At 43.0% G+C, this 18,443-nt stretch overlaps 1 protein-coding gene across 1 annotated transcript in view; it reads right to left on the bottom strand.

The window, feature by feature from the left end:
* The window catches only part of LOC140116753 (transient receptor potential cation channel subfamily V member 3-like), a 111,800-nt gene that overhangs the window by 49,003 nt on the left and 44,354 nt on the right, over positions 1-18,443 (bottom strand). Inside the window, exons 2-5 of the mRNA XM_072133187.1 lie at positions 15,476-15,553; positions 13,231-13,379; positions 10,192-10,368; positions 3,844-3,978 (exon numbers count right to left, since the gene is read on the bottom strand). Of these exons, the coding sequence (XP_071989288.1) occupies positions 3,844-3,978; positions 10,192-10,368; positions 13,231-13,379; positions 15,476-15,553 (539 nt within the window). The remainder of the gene's footprint in view (positions 1-3,843; positions 3,979-10,191; positions 10,369-13,230; positions 13,380-15,475; positions 15,554-18,443) is intronic.

Genomic DNA, 18,443 nt, shown 5'->3' with positions numbered 1-18,443 from the left:
GGCATAGTAGGCCTGAAACACCTGGACCGAGGTAGGCCCCGCAATCCTCGGCGTCGGCAGTATATGACCAGCCGCAGGGTCAGACTCGGTCCCAGCCTCCACCAAGTTAACCCAATGTGCCGTCAGCGATATATAGTGGCCCTGCCCGGCAACACTCGTCCACGTGTCCGTGGTCAGGTGGACCTTGTCAGAAACGGCGTTGGTCAGGGCACGGATTATGTTGTCTGACACGTGCTGGTGCAGGGCTGGGACGGCACATCGGGAAAAGTAGTGGCGGCTGGGGACCGAATACCGAGGGGCGGCTGCCGCCATGAGGCTGCGAAAGGCCTCGGTCTCTATTAGCCTATAGGGCAGCATCTCCAGGCTTAGCAATCTGGAGATGTGCACATTAAGGGCTTGGGCGTGCGGGTGGGTTGCACTATATTTGCGTTTCCGCTCCAGCGTCTGGGGTATGGAGAGCTGAACGCTGGTGGATGCTGTGGAGGATCGTTGAGGAGACGATGGGGTTTTTGTGGCAGGGTCCTGGGAAGGGGGCTGACTATCAGCTGACACAGGGGAAGGAGCAGTGGTGTGCACGGCCGGAGGTGAACGCGCTTGTTGCCACTGAGTGGGGTGTTTAGCATTCATATGCCTGCGCATACTGGTGGTAGTTAAGCTATTAGTGGTGGAACCCCTGCTGATCCTGGTTTGGCAAATGTGGCACACCACAGTCCGTCGGTCATCCGGTGTTTCCTTAAAGAACCTCCAGACTTCTCGCCACGGGAGCTTCACTAGTTGACACATTTGGCGCTGATGCACCAGCTCTGGCCCTGCCTCTCCGTCTGGCCCCACCACTGCCTCTTCCAACCTGTTCTGGTCGAGGACTCTCCTCCGTCTCAGAAGCACTGTGTTCACCCGGCCTCTCAACCCAGCTTGGGTCTGTCACCTCATCATCCTCCGATCCCTCAGTCTGCTCCCCCCTCGGACTTCCTGCCCTGACAACAACTTCCCCACTGTCTGACAACCGTGTCTCCTCATCGTCGGACACCTCTTTACACACTTCTTCCAGTACGTCAACAAGGTCATCATCACCCACAGACTGCGACTGGTGGAAAACCTGGGCATCGGAAAATTGCTCATCAGCAACCGGACAAGTGGTTTGTGACTGTGGGAAGGGTCCAGAAAACAGTTCCTCAGAGTATGCCGGTTCAAATGGCAAATTTTGGTGGGAGGGGGCAGACTGGGGGGGAGGAGGCTGAGGTGCAGGAGCTGGAGGAGTGCCGATTTCGGTGACATGGGTGGACTGCGTGGAAGACTGACTGGTGGACAAATTGCTCGAAGCATTGTGGGCAATCCACGACATCACCTGTTCGCACTGTTCTGGCCTCAACAGTGCTCTACCACGAGTCCCAGTAACTTCAGACATGAACCTAGGGAGTGTAGCTCTGCGGCATTCCCCTGCTCCCTCATAAGCAGGTGGTGTCTCACCCCGCCCAGGACCACGGCCTCTGACCCCTGCAGTAGTTGGACGCCCACGTCCCCGCCCTCGTCCTCTACCCCTAGCCCTCGGGTTAAACATTTTGAAAATGAGAGTTATAACTTTAATTGTTTTTTTAACTTTTTTTTGTGTTTTTTTTTTGTGTGTTTTTTAGTTTTTAAAACCAAACGATGCTATCCTATTGCTATGGCTATTTTCTAGCCAAGTATTAAAGCACACTACTATGCCAGATGAGATGACGCTGAGTTATGAAAAAAATAAACGTAAAATAAAAAAGGAAATGGCAGACTGTGCCTAATTGAAATCAAACCCCTAATAAATTTTCCCACTTTGGTGTTTGAGGTGGATATGCGTGTCACTAAGAGCTAAACACAACGGTAGCAAGTCCCCCTGCTAATTCCTCACAATATGGTACTAGCTGCACTACTAGTGCCAGCAAGCCCAGCCACAAGCAAATAAAAAAAAAAAGTATAACGTTATTGTAGCCCTAAGAAGGGCTGTTGGGTTGTTGTAGAATCACTCCTGCCTAACAGTAAGCTAATAGAACACCCTATCGCTTTCCCTAACCAGCAGCAGCTCTCTCCCTAGCGGCATCCAGACAGAGAATGATCCGAGCAGCGCGGGCAGCGGCTAGTCTATCCCAGGGTCACCTGATCTGGCCAGCCAACCACTGCTATCGACGTGTAAGGGTACCACGTCATGCTGGGTGGAGTGCAGAGTCTCCTGGCTTGTGATTGGCTCTGTTTCTGGCCGCCAAAAAGCAAAACGGCGGGAGCTGCCATTTTCTCGAGCGGGCGAAATACTCGTCCGAGCAACGAGCAGTTACGAGTACGCTAATGCTCGATCGAGCATCAAGCTCGGACGAGTATGTTCGCTCATCTCTAGACATGACCATTATTTTATTTTCCACTCTGAGCAACAATTTCTGCATGGAAAAAAAAAACATTGTCTACTTTACGGTTTCCAAATCTCATTGACTTTAATTCTACAGTATTAACCCCTTAAGGACGCAGGGTTTTTTCGCTCATTTCTCGCTTAAAAAATCCATAACTTTTTCATTTTTCCATGTACAGACCTGTGTGAGGGCTTATTTTGTGCGTAACAAATTTTACTTTCCCGTGATTTTATTTATTATTCCATGCCGTGTACTGGGAAGCAGGAAAAAAATTCCAAATGTGGAAAAATTAAAAAAAAAACCTGCATGTTCTTGTGGGCTCAGTTTTTACGACTTTCACTCTTCGCTCCAAATAACACCTCTACTTTATTTTTTGGCTCGGTACGATCGCGATGATACCAAATTTATACAGGTTGTATTGCGTTTTAATACATTTTCAAAAACTTTGGTGTACGGAGCTGGGGGAGGTGTCATTTTTTGCAAAATGAGCCCACGTTTTCATTGCTACCATTTTGAGGTCTGTGTGACATTTTGATCACTTTTCATTGCATTTTTTATGTGATGTAAAAAGCTGTAAAAGTCGCATTTCGGACATTTGGGCGCCATTTCCCGTCTCGGAGGTCACCGCAGTTTATAACCATTTTTATAATTTGATAGATTGGGCATTTTTGGACGCGGCGATACCTAATGTGTTTGTGATTTTTACTGTTTATTATATTTTATATCAGTTCTAGGGAAATGGGGGTGTTTTGAACTTACATTTTTTAAACTTTTTTTTTTTTTTCACTATTTCTTAGACCATCTAGGGTACATTAACCCTAGATGGTCCGATCGTTCCTACCATATACTGCAATACAACTGTATTGCAGTATATGGAGTTTTTGCAGGTCATTCATTTCAATGAGCCACTGGTTCATTGTAACGAATCTGCAGAAGCCATTCAGCCTCGGGTCAAACGAAGACCCGAAGCTGTCATGGCAACCGATCGCGACCCCCCGATAACGCCCATGCGCCGCCATGCTTTCAGTGCCGTTGGCAAAGAAAAGGTTAACACCCGCGATCGGTGCAAGCACCAACCGCAGGTTTTAGCAATGGGTCTTTGCTGCAATATGCCCTGAGCCCTCTTCATACACTCTTCATGATGTAGCTACACTAATTCAAAAACATCTTGTTTTATCTCTGATCCGAGTGGTTTTGCTCAAAAAACTATTATAAAAGTTTATAAGAGTTTGGGACAACGATTCAAATAGAAATTGAGTTACAAGGAATTCAACATTAAATTTAGAATTTGGAGAGTTATAGGGATGTTAGAGAAGTTGTTGACATAATGATCTTCAAACAAGGGAGTTGGTGTTGCGCAGAGGTCCTGATAAATATGCCACAAAGTGTGAGTGGCATAAGATAAATGACCCCGTTTGTGTAACAGAAGTAGTAGTGATTATTATAGTGGCCACTTAAGTTCTCTACTTACCAAAATAAAATCCATCAGTTTTTCTCTTAAAAAATAATCCATGTGCACATACATTCACATCTGCACCTTTATCGATAAGATACTTAACAATTTTATTTTGCCGTCTTTCAATGGCTATGTGCAAAGCAGTCTCACCTAGATGACAATGGAATAGATTTCTTAAAATAATTTACATAAATTTGGCACTGGTAAAAAAGACACACGCAAGCAAGCACTAGTACTAGGGTAACACAGAAACCAAGAAAAGGGGACAACTACGTTTAGCTTTAATCTATTTCTCAAATATTTTGTATTATAATGACTCCCTTCTTAAAATAAATCAGAAGCGAGTAGTCATATTGCTAATATGACAAGCGGTCCAATACTTAAGGACACCCGACTTACAGATGACTCCTATTTACAAACGGACCTCTGGATGTTGGTAATTTACTGTACTTTAGCCCTAGACTACAATGATCAGCTGTAAAACTTATCAAAAATGTCTGCAATAAAGCTTTATTGTTAATCCTGGTTCTTATGACAATCCAACATTTTTAAAATGCAATAGTCAGAGACCAAAAAAATTTGGCTGGGGTTACAATTAAAAAATTATACAGTTCCGACTTACATACAAATTCAAATTAAGAACAGATCTAAAGAACCTATCTTGTACGTAACCCGGGGACTGCCTGTAATGTGTCTGTGACAGGGTCTAATAGCAATATGAGACAAAAAAATGTGAAAAACATTTCAAAAGTTTTAAAATTCAAACACCCAGCATCACTATTATTTAAAATTAACATATTAAAGTATTGCCCCAGCCAGGGGCGGATTAAGACTGGCATGGTCTCTGTACTGTATGAATATTAGTGATTCTACAAGTCTAGAACTTCCTTGGAGAATGGAGGATGCTGTTTGCTTTCAATATGTAGTTTCAGGACTTCTGGAGGACCATCAAATATCCTGAAATGGCTCTTGTGTACATGTGTATGGAGAGCAGGAACAGATGTACAATGATTTCATGGGTTAAGATCCATCTCAGTATAAAATTTGGTGGGTGGTTTAGGTGGCCATGGACCCCCTAGAAGACTTGGGCCTGAATCCCCAATTAATTTCCAAACATTGGATAAAAATCACCATACATAGCCCAAGGATATATCAAGTGTAATACCAGAAAAAGAGAGCTGCACAATAGTAAAAAGTATATGTCTTCTTTATTATCAATAGATACAAATAATTATACAAATAATTCCCAAAAGACTGGGAGAAAGACGATATATGGGGAAAACAAGATGTCCCAGATGAAACATGGGACCACCACAAAAAGACCTAAAAACCCAAAGACCACCCCCTTTTTTTCCCCTGTAACCCGGAGTGAAAAGCCAAAATCCTGTTCAAAAGATGATGGGGCAGATTTATCAATCAGTCTGAAAGTCAGAATATTTCCAGTTGCCCATGGCAACCAATCACAGCTCAGCTTTAATTTTACCAGTGCTCATGAATATTTTAAAGGGGAGCTGTGATTGGTTTCCATGGGCAACTAGAAATATTCTGACTTTCAGACTGCTTGATAAATCTGCCCCGATATGTCCAGAGACTAGGACAAGGAGTACAGGGTAAAGTGACAACAGTGCAGTAAACAAATGACTCAATAAACCGGAGGTACCTTCCGGTATTTTAGATTCCAAGGAGCTGTGTCACACTTACCCGTAGGCATGATAACAGGCAGACAGCGGGCTATCAGGGGGGAGGTCAACAGATGCACCCCGACGCGCGTTTCGCACCAATGCTTCGTCAGGAGGTAACATATGGATGCTTTGCCCACCTTTAATTACAAAGCTCCGGCGTAACTGCTTAGAGACGCGCCCATCACGTGACGCATCCACCCACTGAGGTTGCCACCGGATACGCGTCATCATGGGGCGCCCGACCCAGTCACACGATCGGGTCAGCGCTTTCATGGAGACGAGTCCCACTTCCCCGCGACTGGATGCGGCGCACGCGCCTAGGCGCGTCAACAGAATGCTGCTCTGTGAGGTAGGTATCAACACATTAAAAATTCATACAAATAAAATATATATCGAAAAAATGCCCACTTGTTTTAATAATAGACATGGTACCAGCAAACGATGTGCATTATTGTCAATATATACACATAAGCATAATGTTTACTGTGACACATCGATGGACCATGCCCGATCCCTATATATATATATATATATCCCTATAAATATCCCTATGTACGATCTAATGACGTGTGCCCACTAATAGGTGCATATCCCCAAAGGTCATGTCCTATTAAAATGTAAAGTGTCCAACGTGCTAAAAAGTGCAAAGTGTGTATAAGTGATTTTGGGCTGATTTGTGGAATTGTGGTGTGATTTGCAGTGGTGTATATATACTGTATATACTCGTGTATAAGCCGAGTTTTTCAGCACAAAAAATGAGCTGAAAAATCTCACCTCGGCTTATACACGAATCAATGATAAAAGAAAATTAATACTCACCCTTCGGTGTCCCCGATGTTCCTCCCGGCTCCCGGCAGCTCACAATCCCTGTTGCGGCTCCCGGCGGCTCCCCGTGTCTCTTTTCTGTCTTCTATCTTCTCTAGCCAGCAGAGTCGCGTCCATGCGATCTGCCGACCGTCGCACACTGTGATGCAGCGCTGTCGCTGCTGATGACGTCATCAGCAGCGACAGATTCGCATCACAGTGTGCAACGGCCGGCAGATCGCATGGACGCGACTCTGCTGGCTAGAGAAGATAAAAGATAGAAGAGTGAAGAAGCTGCCGGGAGCCACTGGGATCCGCAACGAACATCGGGGACACTGGAGGGTGAGTATTAAGTTTATTTTTTTTATCTGTATGCTACACAGGGGCAGGCTGTATTCTACACGGGGCAGGCTGTATTCTACACGGGGCAGGCTGTATTCTACACGGGGGCAGGCTGTATACTATACGGGGGCAGGCTGTATACTATACGGGGGCAGGCTGTATACTATATGGGGGCAGGCTGTATACTATATGGGGGCAGGCTGTATACTACATGGGGGCAGGCTGTATACTACATGGGGGCAGGCTGTATGCTACGTGGGGCTGGCTGTATACTACATGGGGACTGGCTGGCTGTGTGCTACACCCTCGGCTTATACTCGAGTCAATAGGTTTTACCAGTTTTCTGTGGTAAAATTAGGGGTCTTGGCTTATACTCGGGTCGGCTTATACTCGAGTATATACGGTATAAATTTTGTATGTAATTACCTAGTTTTTTATGGGTCATGATTCACTTTGAGGTTTTCTCATGTTTATTCCTGGTCTTGGTTTTCATAACACTAGTGTTTATTGCCCTTTGGTAGGGCGTGTAGTTTGCACATCACTACTAGCGCTGTCTGCTAGTATATGCACTTTATTCACTTCACTAGGTAGATCATTCTTATAACAGTGTATAACTGTATATTATTAAATTTTAATAGTTCATTTCCTTCACTATTTATAATTATATATTTATTAGTATTTATAGTGACACTGCACTTTTTAGCACATTGGACACTTTACATTCTAATAGGACATGACCTTTGGGGATATGCACCTATTAGTGGGCACACGTCATTAGATCGTACATAGGGATAGCAGGAGAGACTTGTGGTTACATATGATCGGAACACCTATAGATAGGAGGTATATTGATTTATATTCATTTTTATTTTGGGGGTGGGATGTTCTCTATGCATTTGAAAACTGATGATTTGTATCTGCTTTTGTGCAACTCTGTGCTATGGTATTGAATCATGAATTCATTATCTGTTATCATTTTTTGTGTTTTTTTATGTCTTTTCATGTATTTATCATGTATAATGGTTTTTATATGATCAGGCATGGTCCATCGATGTGTCACAATATGTGTATATATTGACAATAATGCACATTGTTTGCTGGTACCATGTCTATTATTAATACAAGTGGGCATTTTTTTGATATATATATATATATTTTTATTCGTATGAATTTTTAATGTGTTGATACCTACCTCACATTCTGTTGACGCGCCTAGGCGCGTGCGCCGCTTCCAGGTGTGGGGAAGTGCATGCAAGTGGGACACGTCTCCATGGAAGCGCTGACCCCATCATGTGACCGGGTTGGGCACCCCATGATGACGCGTATCCGGTGCGCAACCTCAGTGGGTGGATGCGTCACGTGATGGGCGCGTCTCTGAGCAGATATGCCGGAGCTTTGTATTTAAAGGTGGGCACAGCATCCATATGTTACCTCCTGACGAAGCATTGGTGCGAAACGCGCGTCGGGGTGCATCTGTTGACCTCCCCCCTGATAGCCCACTGTCTGCCTGTTATCATGCCTACGGGTAAGTGTGACACAGCTCCTTGGAATCTATAATACCGCAAGGTACCTCCGGTTTATTGAGTCATTTGTTTACTGCACTGTTGTCACTTTACCCTGTACTCCTTGTCGTAGTCTCTGGACATATCATCTTTTGAACAGGATTTTGACTTTTCACTCCGGGTTACAGGGGAAAAAAAGGGGGGGGGGGTCTTTGGGTTTTTTGGTCTTTTTGTGGTGATCCCATGTTTCATCTGGGACATCTTATTTTCCCCCAGTCTTTCTCCCAGTCTTTTGGGAATTATATGTATAATTATTTGTATCTATTGATAATAAAGAAGACATATACTTTTTACTATTGTGCAGCTCTCTTTTTCTGGTATTATTAGAGGCTTTTGTTTGAGAGTTGGTGAGGATACCCTACATTTAGGCGTTTTTGGTCTTTTGTGATATATCAAGGGTAGCCTACACCTACACAATCTACTGTAACGAAAGCATAATTCTGTAACAATATGAAATAGTACAATATGTCCTGCAAAAATCTTATGTCTCTTTAAATGGAAAACAGTGAGGTAGGGATAGTAGAAATAATATTGATCTTACATTCTCAAATGTGAACAATGGCGGATCTTCATATAGGCGGTATGGGCGGACCTGGGTCCCCTGCAAGAGAAAGGCCGTGGACCCTATATGAAGATCCGTCATCAGTCTTTAAAAATAAATTATACTTAACTTCCGGTTTTCTCTCCCGGGCCCGTGGCTCCGTCCTCTGCTCTTCCCAGGCATATAACTACGATGCGGAGGTGTCGTGGCAGCTAGACGTCATAATATATGCACCGTGCAGGCCCTTACACTTTGACGTCACGCTGATGCGACACTGTTGCATCATGGTGTATGCATCTGGGAAGGAAGAGAGGAAGAAGGAGCTGCAAGGAGAAGAAAGAGTCGCGGGGCCGGGAGAAGAAGCTGGAAAGTGAGTATAGATTTTTTTCTTTCAAGAGGGCCCTGCTATGAACACAACATTAAAAGGGGGCCATCTGGGGTGGGCATTTCATGAAAACAGGCATCTGGGGTGGATATTTTATTAAGGGGGCCATCTGGGGTGGACATTTTATTAAAAGGGGGAACCGGGGTGGATATTTAGTTAAAGGGGCCATCTGTGGTGGACATTTGGTTAAAGTGGACATCTGCAGTGGACATTTCACTAAAGGGGCCACCTGGGTGGGTAATTCAGTAATGGGGACATCTGCTGTAGATATTTCATTAATGAGCATCTGCTGTGGACATTTCATTAAAGGGGGCTATCTCAGGTGGACATTTCATTAAATGAGGCATCTGGGGTGGACATTTTATTAAAGGGGGCATCTACTGTGGATATTTCATTATAAGGGGGGCTCTACATTAGACATTTCTGTAAAGGGGGCTCTGTTGTGGATATTTCTGTAAAGGTTGGCTCTGCTGTGGACATTTCTGTAAAGAGGGGCTCTGCTGTGGACATTTTATTAACGTGGTGCGGCTGCTGCTGGACATTTTATTAGAGTAGCGGCTGCATTTCCTACCCTAGGCTTATACTCCAGTTTTTTTCCCAGTTTTTTTTTTAGGTAAAATTAGGTGCTTCGGCTTATACGTGAGTATTTACAGTATGAGGGGGAGTTCAGCTGCAGAGCACAGAGCCCAGGTAGCCAGGGGTAGCATCCACATCTCCTTCACTGTCTGGGGGATCTGGTCTGGACGGTAGTTGGGGTGGAGGATGCAGTTAGGGAATGTGATCGGCTTTCTTTTATGGATGGGTTATAAGAGCACGATTGTAGTTCATCGTTAAATTACTTTTATGAACAGTATAAGATTAAGGATATGGAGGATATAGAGGATATAGAGTAGCACTTAAGTCCTAACATCCGAGTACATGTTGCTTTGGACTCTAGGGGCCCTAGTTGTGTGAACAGCCCGGGGCCCATGGGACATTCATCGCTGTGTGCAGCCAGTATTTGAATTGGACAAGTGACAAATCTGTTAATGTATTAATCTAAATTACCTTTGTAATCTTCCGCTGTATACTTAGCATTGATAAATTTATCCAGTAATCCATGCTCCTCAGTGAATGATAGAAGAATGTGCACTATCTCCTCAGTCTTTCCATTAATACTCATTAAAGCTTTCATCAAACACGTTTTGCCATTGTCCTTTGATGTCAGACACTCCTCGAGAAAATCTGAAATGTTACAAACCAGGTTATTTTATATATTTATAGAAATAATGAGAGAAATGCACTTTCTTTTCTACTCTTTATCACAATATGAAAATGTCTCTGCACTAGACATTCAGCTCCCCTGAATAACATGAGAAGTTGTTCATGTTTAAAAGCTGATACTTCTGATTCTGTAGGGAAAATTTGTCAGCTTATGTTCCCATATGTGCAGCCACTTTCTCCGGTACAGAATTTCAGAGTTTTCTGTAGGATTGTTTCTTGTATTTGGCCCATCACTTTCTAGAGTGGACCTTCATTTTTGTTACATAGTTGTTAAATTTTGTTACATATTTTTTTTACATAACTTTTACATAGCTAATTTTATTAATTTAATTTTTACATAATTTTTGTTACATAATTGTTAAATTGTTAAATTTTGTTACATTTTTTTACCTAATTTTTACATAATTTTACAAATTTAATTTTTACATAATTTGTGTTACATAATTGTTAAATTGTTAAATTTTGTTACATAATTTTGGCCAAAAGTTTTATGCCAAAATTTTTTCACCAAAAATGTAATTTTTGCCAAATAGAACATTGCAGAATGCAATGAATTTCTATCCATCTATGGGAATCGGATGGGTGCATCTACCAATGATGACCTGACAGGTGGTGGTGATCGAATCCAATATGATAGCGCGCATGAACCACCGCCAGCTTTACATAGGTGATCGGTGCCAGCTCATGCTGTGAGCCTTATCTATGCTCCCGCTCCCGACGCATGCCGTCCTATTACAGCACACATCAGTGAGGTGTTAAATCTATGAAATAAACCATATTTACTAGTGCCAGTCTTTTTCACATTTTTTATGCATTTTCCTGTAGCCTTAGTGTCAGCTACTCTTGCCTGTAGCACAGTAGACATTGGTTAATTTCAAGATTCTCGGACATTGCCTGTCACTGATTGGACCGTACGAGAGAAGATTATCATAACACCCATCTCCAGCTGCAACCTATATAAACAGATGGAGCGAGCTGCACAGGAGGGGACAGTAGTGATAATGGGAGACTTTAACTTTCCAAATATAAATTGGGGTCAGGGCTCGTCTTCATCTGCGAAGGGTAAACATTTTGTCAACTTGCTGCAGGATAATTTTATGGTGCAGCTTGCAGAAGATCCCACAAGAGGTGACGATTTTGTTGGAACCTGTGATTTCAAACAATGCGGAAATTGTCCAAAATGTCAGTGTCAGGGAACCCCTTGGGAACAGCGATAATAAAATAATTATTTTCCTCTTAAACTGCAAAAAGCAAAAACATGTGGGAAAATCAAAAACACTAAGTTTTAAGAAGACTAATTTCCTGAAATTCAGGACTGGACTACATGATATAGACTAGGATCAGATAATGTCACATGATGATACTAATGTTAAATGGGAGAAATTCAAATCTATCCTGGGTTTTTATACTTCTAAATTTATTCCAATAGGTAACAAGTATAGACGGGCTAGATTACACCCCGTGTGACTTTCAGCTACAGTTAAAAGATCAATTAATGAAAATAGAGGGCATTCAAAAAATATTAATCTGACGGGTCACCTGAAGCCTTTAATAATTACAAAACACTTACCCAAATCAGTAAGATGGAAAAAATCTGACAAAATACAAAATGAAAGACAGGTGGCCAAAGATATCAAAACAAATATTTTTTAAGTATATCAATGCGAAAAAAATGCTGTAGACTGGCTGAATGTAGACATGATTCAATCTAAGCTCAATAAAATCAATGTGTACAAGGCTCCTGGACCTGATGAGTTACACTTTCGAGTTCAAGGTGAATGCAATGTCAATATTTAAAAAAGGCTCTAGAACTTTGCCAGGCAATCACAGGCCTGTAAGATTAACTGCAATTGTTGGGAAAGTATTGGAATAGTATAATAAGTGGCAGCCGGCATGGGTTTACTAGGGATAGATGTCCTAATGTGGCTAATATTCGCATGCAACACATGTCCTTGTGGGAGATCATAAATTAAATAACAGCATGCAATGTCAATCAGCTGCCTCTAAAGTCAGCAAGATCTTGTTATGTATCAAAAGTGGTCTGGACTCTCGTGATAAGGATGTAATATTTCCACTGTACAAGACATTGGTTCAGCCTCACCTGGAATATGCCGTCCAGTTCTGGGCATCAGTCCATAGAAAGGATGCCCTGAAGCTGGGTACAATGAAGAGCCACAAAATAATAAGAGGAATGGAGTGTCTCAGTTATGAGGAAAGATTAAAAAAACTAGATTTATTAAGTTTGGAAAAGAGATGACTAAGAGGGGAAATGATTGATTTATATAAATATATGAATGGTCCATACAATAAATATATAGTGGAAAGTTGTTCCAGATAAAAACAAATCAAAAGATGAGGGGGCACTGTCCCCGTCAGGAGAATACAAGGTTTTATCACTGGAGGTGACAGCGCTCTTATGCTATGGGACTGTCAATCTGTAGGGACAGCAGAGAGCTTCAAGAAGGGCCTAGATCCCTTTTTACACCTAAATAACATTGACGGTCGTGTTTTATAGAATTGTTTCCCCTAAATCCCTTCCTCATTCAATCCCTACCCTTCCTTCCCTTCCTTGGTTGAACTTGATGGATATGTGTCTTTTTTCAAGTGTGTAAACTATAATACTATGATACAATGAACAGTTCTCCTGCCCCTGAGGGTCAGAACTGAGGGTCAGAAATGAGAAAACGTGTCTGCATTCTTTAAAAAGCAACACTCAGATTTCCTGATCTATTTACTACATACATCTGAGCTGTATTTCCAGAAAATAAGCAACATAAAGAATAATAATATTGGAAATGATCATATACAGAATAATTATGTTACCTTTAGCACACTGTTTTGGAAAGTAAGATGACAATTGCCTAGTTTCTTCTAGTACTCTGTTTAGTGACGATATGTCTTCTTTTGAAACAGCCTTCATTATGAAATCTCTCTGTTCTTCTGCTTTTTCATAAAATTTTAATGGAAGTTCACTGCAACAATAAAAAAATATATTGTCAAAAAAAATGGTACAGATTTACTAGTTGTGTATAACTGTTACGAATTTACCACAGTGGGTGACGCATATGATAGAACTAGTACTACACACTCAAGTTAAATAGAGGCAGATTTTGCACCTTGCTCACGTCCTCATGTCTTTCTGTTGGCTAATACACATAGCTGAGGATTTCACAGCCCTAAATCTGAGCCTAATGCTCCAAAGTAGAGATGAGTGGAACCAAACCTGCACAAATCGTGAGACCAAGATAGTCAGTACACAGTTGGATAGAACAATCCTTCTTGGCCACAAAGAAAAATCCAGCACCTGCAGGAGAAGACGACTTGCGGATGAATCCCTTCTGCAAATTCTCCTTAATGTAAGATGACATACAGTAGTTGCTGTCAGAGCCAGAGTCCAGGAAGGCTGAAAAATGAACTGGGTTGCCCGTTCCAAAACTGAGAAGAACAAGAAGATTCAGACAAGAAGAAGCTTTGCTCTCACCTAGGGACACTTCTCCCAAGAACCCTAGGTGCATGCGTTTCCCGGACGCCGTGGATGGACTAGACCAGACATAAGAAAGCGCTCCGGCTGGCACAATAAAGGCAGAGGTTCTCCTGTCTTCGCCTGGAACTCTCTTGGAAAGACAGACAAACTCTATCCACCTGTATGGGCTCCTCCGTTGCAGACACGGAAGACAGCTGAGGTGGTCTTTGGAAGACTGGAGCCAGGTGGGGCAGACGTCGGGTCCTGACTAGCGGTTGTTCCAGACATTGCTCCTCAGGGTGCTCAGTAAACCGGATGTCAATCCGAGTGGCCAGAGAGATGAGACCATTCAGTGTAGACGGCAGATCCCATGCCCACAGAGTGTCTTTGATCTGACCAAACAGACCTTTTTTAAAAGTAGTACTTGCTGCGGCGTGGTATCACCAGGTTGCTCCACAGGCACAACTTTGTCCGTGGTGGCGGCTAAGGTATAGTAAAAAGTCATAAGGCAAGGTAGTGGTCGGGTACAGGCAGGAGGTAGAGACAGGCAGCAGGGTCAGAGTCGGGGACGTCCTGGAAGGTCAGAACGGGCAGTACAGGAGCGAATTCAGGAACGGAATTAAGGTCGCAGTGGAAATCAGGATAATTGCACAGGGCATCAGACAAGCTTTCTCTAAGACTGTGAGGCACAAAGATCCAGCAGGGGTCACAGGAAGGGGCTGGAATACATCAGGGCAGGTGGCAGGCCAGCGCCAATCACAGAGCCATCACCCTAAGAGTCGCACAGCAGAGTGTGGGCAGCGGGGAGACCGCCACAGGAGTCAGGAAGGGTAAGTCGACATGCAGGCTGGCTCTGGGGGCTCACGGAGGTACACGGGTGCGCTGTGACCCGGGATATGAGTCGCAGGGGCACCCATGACAATTAATACTGAGGCCGATAGTATAATATTACAGAGGAATTTGTGGAAGCTTGAGGAGTAGGAGGAGCAATAGCTGATAAATATAAATAAATGTAAAGTTATGCACTTGGGCAATGAAAGCAAAAATTACAATTATGTTCTAAACAGCCAATTACTTAGTAAAACTGGAGCTGAAAAGGACTTTGGGGTATTGGTGGATGGTAAATTTAATTTTAGTGACCAGAGCCAGGCGGCTGCTGCTAAAGCAAATAAAATTATGGGATGTACCGAGACAGGAATAGATTCTCATGATAAAAAGTTTTACCCTTTTACAAATCACTGGTCAGATCACTCATGGAATATTGTGCACAGTTTCAGGCACCAGGGTATAAAAAGAACTGGAACACCTAGAGGAGCGGCGATTCTACCATCACCATAGATAAAGGTTCTTTACTGTAAGAGCAGTGAGACTATGGAACTCTCTGCCGCAGGAGGTTGTTATGGCGGACTCTATGTACATGTTGAAGAGAGGCCTGGATGACTTTCTGGAGAGCAAAAATATCACGGGTTATGGGAAAAAACATTTGCTAAATACCTAAAGGTTTGACTTGATGGATGTGTGTCTTTTTCAAGTCTTATATACTGTGATGCTATGATACAAAAAACTAACACTAAATGTAACCAATGCTACTGAAATGTTAGTTACTTTTTGTTGTCTATGTTCACCACACAGAATTTCTCATCCTTTGAGGAGGAAGCACCATGACCACATTTTCTGTTGTTACTAGAAAAATAGAAAGAAAATAATTAATTTTTGGAATACATTTTTTATCTGTTCATAAAAGCTGAAAATGAAAATACATTGGGGCAGCCGTCAGTCTGTTTTCTGACGGACTTTGCACATTCTTTTAGGTGTAAACTGCTTACACAGGTATTTAAAATGTGTCCGCACCACTATTGTCTCGCACGTGACCCTTTTGTGGCACAGCTGCGCTAGCCACCAAGCGACACAAATTATGGGTCGTGCTGGTGCTCAGTTATACCGCGCAAAGTCTGTTGTATGCCCTATGTTAAAGGTGCACCACAAAAAAGTTGGTGAACTCTGTCGGGCCAGTGCAAGGAAGCGCCAGATTCATGATTTCTGGTGCACATTCTTAATGAATCTGCCGCACCCTGCGCTTCCTTGCAGGGGGTTGATTATATAGAAACTAAGCAAACATCAGTGACAACCATGTGAAGCTTCACACAGCTGCAGTTTTTAGTGTTACACACCTCAATTCCAATATCCAAATAGCACATGTAAAACTTAACTTTTACTTCTTGCAATTAAAAATAGATGCTAGAAGAATACAACATAAAAACATTTAAAAACATATGGCCACAAGTACCAGAAGCCCGTGGAGGCGGAACACGTGGGGCACAACCTTCCATCCCCCAACATCAATACGGTGATATCTTTTTTATGCTGTTTTGGACTTCATGTGTTTGACTGCTTATGGCATAAGATGCATATGTTTTGAAATGTTTTTATGTTAGTGCTATTATATCACAATAAAGTAAGGAATTTACAGATGTACATTTGATATTTATTTCTTGTGGCCAGTTTTCATGCACATCCCCGCTATTTAGTTCATGTCATACATTGTTTACAGGGATGTGAGGCTAGTTAGTCCATACATCAGTAATTATAGAAGAATACAACTAATACCGGCAATATAAATATAAAAGAGCACTCACATGTGATCAATGAAGGTTTACTGTAAACAAGTAAAAATTGCACCTTACCGGGGAAGAGATGGATGAAAACGGGCAAAAAAGCACTGATGCTAATAGTATAGGGATTGTTACTTTGCAACTACAGGGTAATCTTTGTTGGTATTTAAAATAGCACTAATAGCCCTTGTTGCACAATGAGGCTGCAGGGAAGTGCCCTATGCACCCATTTAAGCTCCTGCCCTTACAAGGGCAGTACACAGACTAGCCCTTTAATAATGTCCAAAAGCCCCATAACACTGATTCCAGGCCAATCCCGACATAATTCTGGTGTCTAGAGTGACAACGTCATCAGGGAAAATATTGTGGATCTGGGGCTACAGGTAGTAATGACTTATGCTCTCTAGACATACAAACAGGCAGTGACCCTTTGTTTCCAAACAACGGGATAGCACAGTGGTGACTATGCGGTTAGGCGTCATTCTTTTATATTATCTACAGTCAACGGCCACTTTATTAGGTACACCTGTCCAACTGCTCGTTAACACTTAATTTCTAATCAGCCAATCACATGGCGGCAAATCACATGCGGCTACATGCATTTAGGCATGTAGACATGGTCAAGACAATCTCCTGCAGTTCAAACCGAGCATCAGTATGGGGAAGAAAGGTGATTTGAGTGCCTTTGAATGTGGCATGGTTGTTGGTGCCAGAAGGGCTGGTCTGAGTATTTCAGAAACTGCTGATCTACTGGGATTTTCACGCACAACCATCTCTAGGGTTTACAGAGAATGGTCCGAAAAAGAAAAAACATCCAGTGAGCGGCAGTTCTGTGGGTGGAAATGCCTTGTTGATGCCAGAGGTCAGAGGAGAATGGGCAGACTGGTTCGAGCTGATAGAAAGGCAACAGTGACTCAAATCGCCACCCGTTACAACCAAGGTAGGCAGAAGAGCATCTCTGAACGCACAGTATGTCGAACTTTGAGGCAGATGGGCTACAGCAGCAGAAGACCACACCGGGTGCCTCTCCTTTCAGCTAAGAACAGGAAACTGAGGCTACAATTTGCACAAGCTCATCGAAATTGGACAGTAGAAGATTGGAAAAACGTTGCCTGGTCTGATGAGTCTCGATTTCTGCTGCGACATTTGGATGGTAGGGTCAGAATTTGGCGTCAACAACATGAAAGCATGGATCCATCCTGCCTTGTATCAATGGTTCAGGCTGGTGGTGGTGGTGTCATGGTGTGGGGAATATTTTCTTGGCACTCTTTGGGCCCCTTGGTACCAATTGAGCATCGTTGCAACGCCACAGCCTACCTGAGTATTGTTGCTGACCATGTCCATCCCTTTATGACCACAATGTACCCAACATCTGATGGCTACTTTCAGCAGGATAATGCGCCATGTCATAAAGCTGGAATCATCTCAGACTGGTTTCTTGAACATGACAATGAGGTCACTGGACTCAAATGGCCTCCACAGTCACCAGATCTCAATCCAATAGAGCATCTTTGGGATGTGGTGGAACGGGAGATTCGCATCATGGATGTGCAGCCGACAAATCTTCGGCAACTGTGTGATGCCATCATGTCAATATGGACCAAAATCTCTGAGGAATGCTTCCAGCACCTTGTTGAATCTATGCCACAAAGAATTGAGGCAGTTCTGAAGGCAAAAGGGGGTCCAACCCGTTACTAGCATGGTGTACCTAATAAAGTGGCCGGTGAGTATAGATTGGTAACATAGCCACGGTGTTACATGATGACGGCTTAGTTTTATCAAGGGGCAGTGTTGTAAATACATGAAATCATGGATGTTCTTGGGATCAGAGAAGTGGGACCCTCTCTTAAGTTTAAAGGCTTACGAGAAGCACCCATCCCGCCACCTGTCTGCTGGAGCAGTCCCTGGCAAGCAGATGTTTAGATTTGCCTACAGAACTGACTGCACTTACTTTATGACCA

The sequence above is a fragment of the Engystomops pustulosus genome, chromosome 2, assembly GCF_040894005.1.
Source record: "Engystomops pustulosus chromosome 2, aEngPut4.maternal, whole genome shotgun sequence".
NCBI lineage: Eukaryota > Metazoa > Chordata > Amphibia > Anura > Leptodactylidae > Engystomops > Engystomops pustulosus.
Note: the sequence above shows the minus strand (reverse complement) of the source record. Positions and strands in the feature narration are given on the sequence as shown.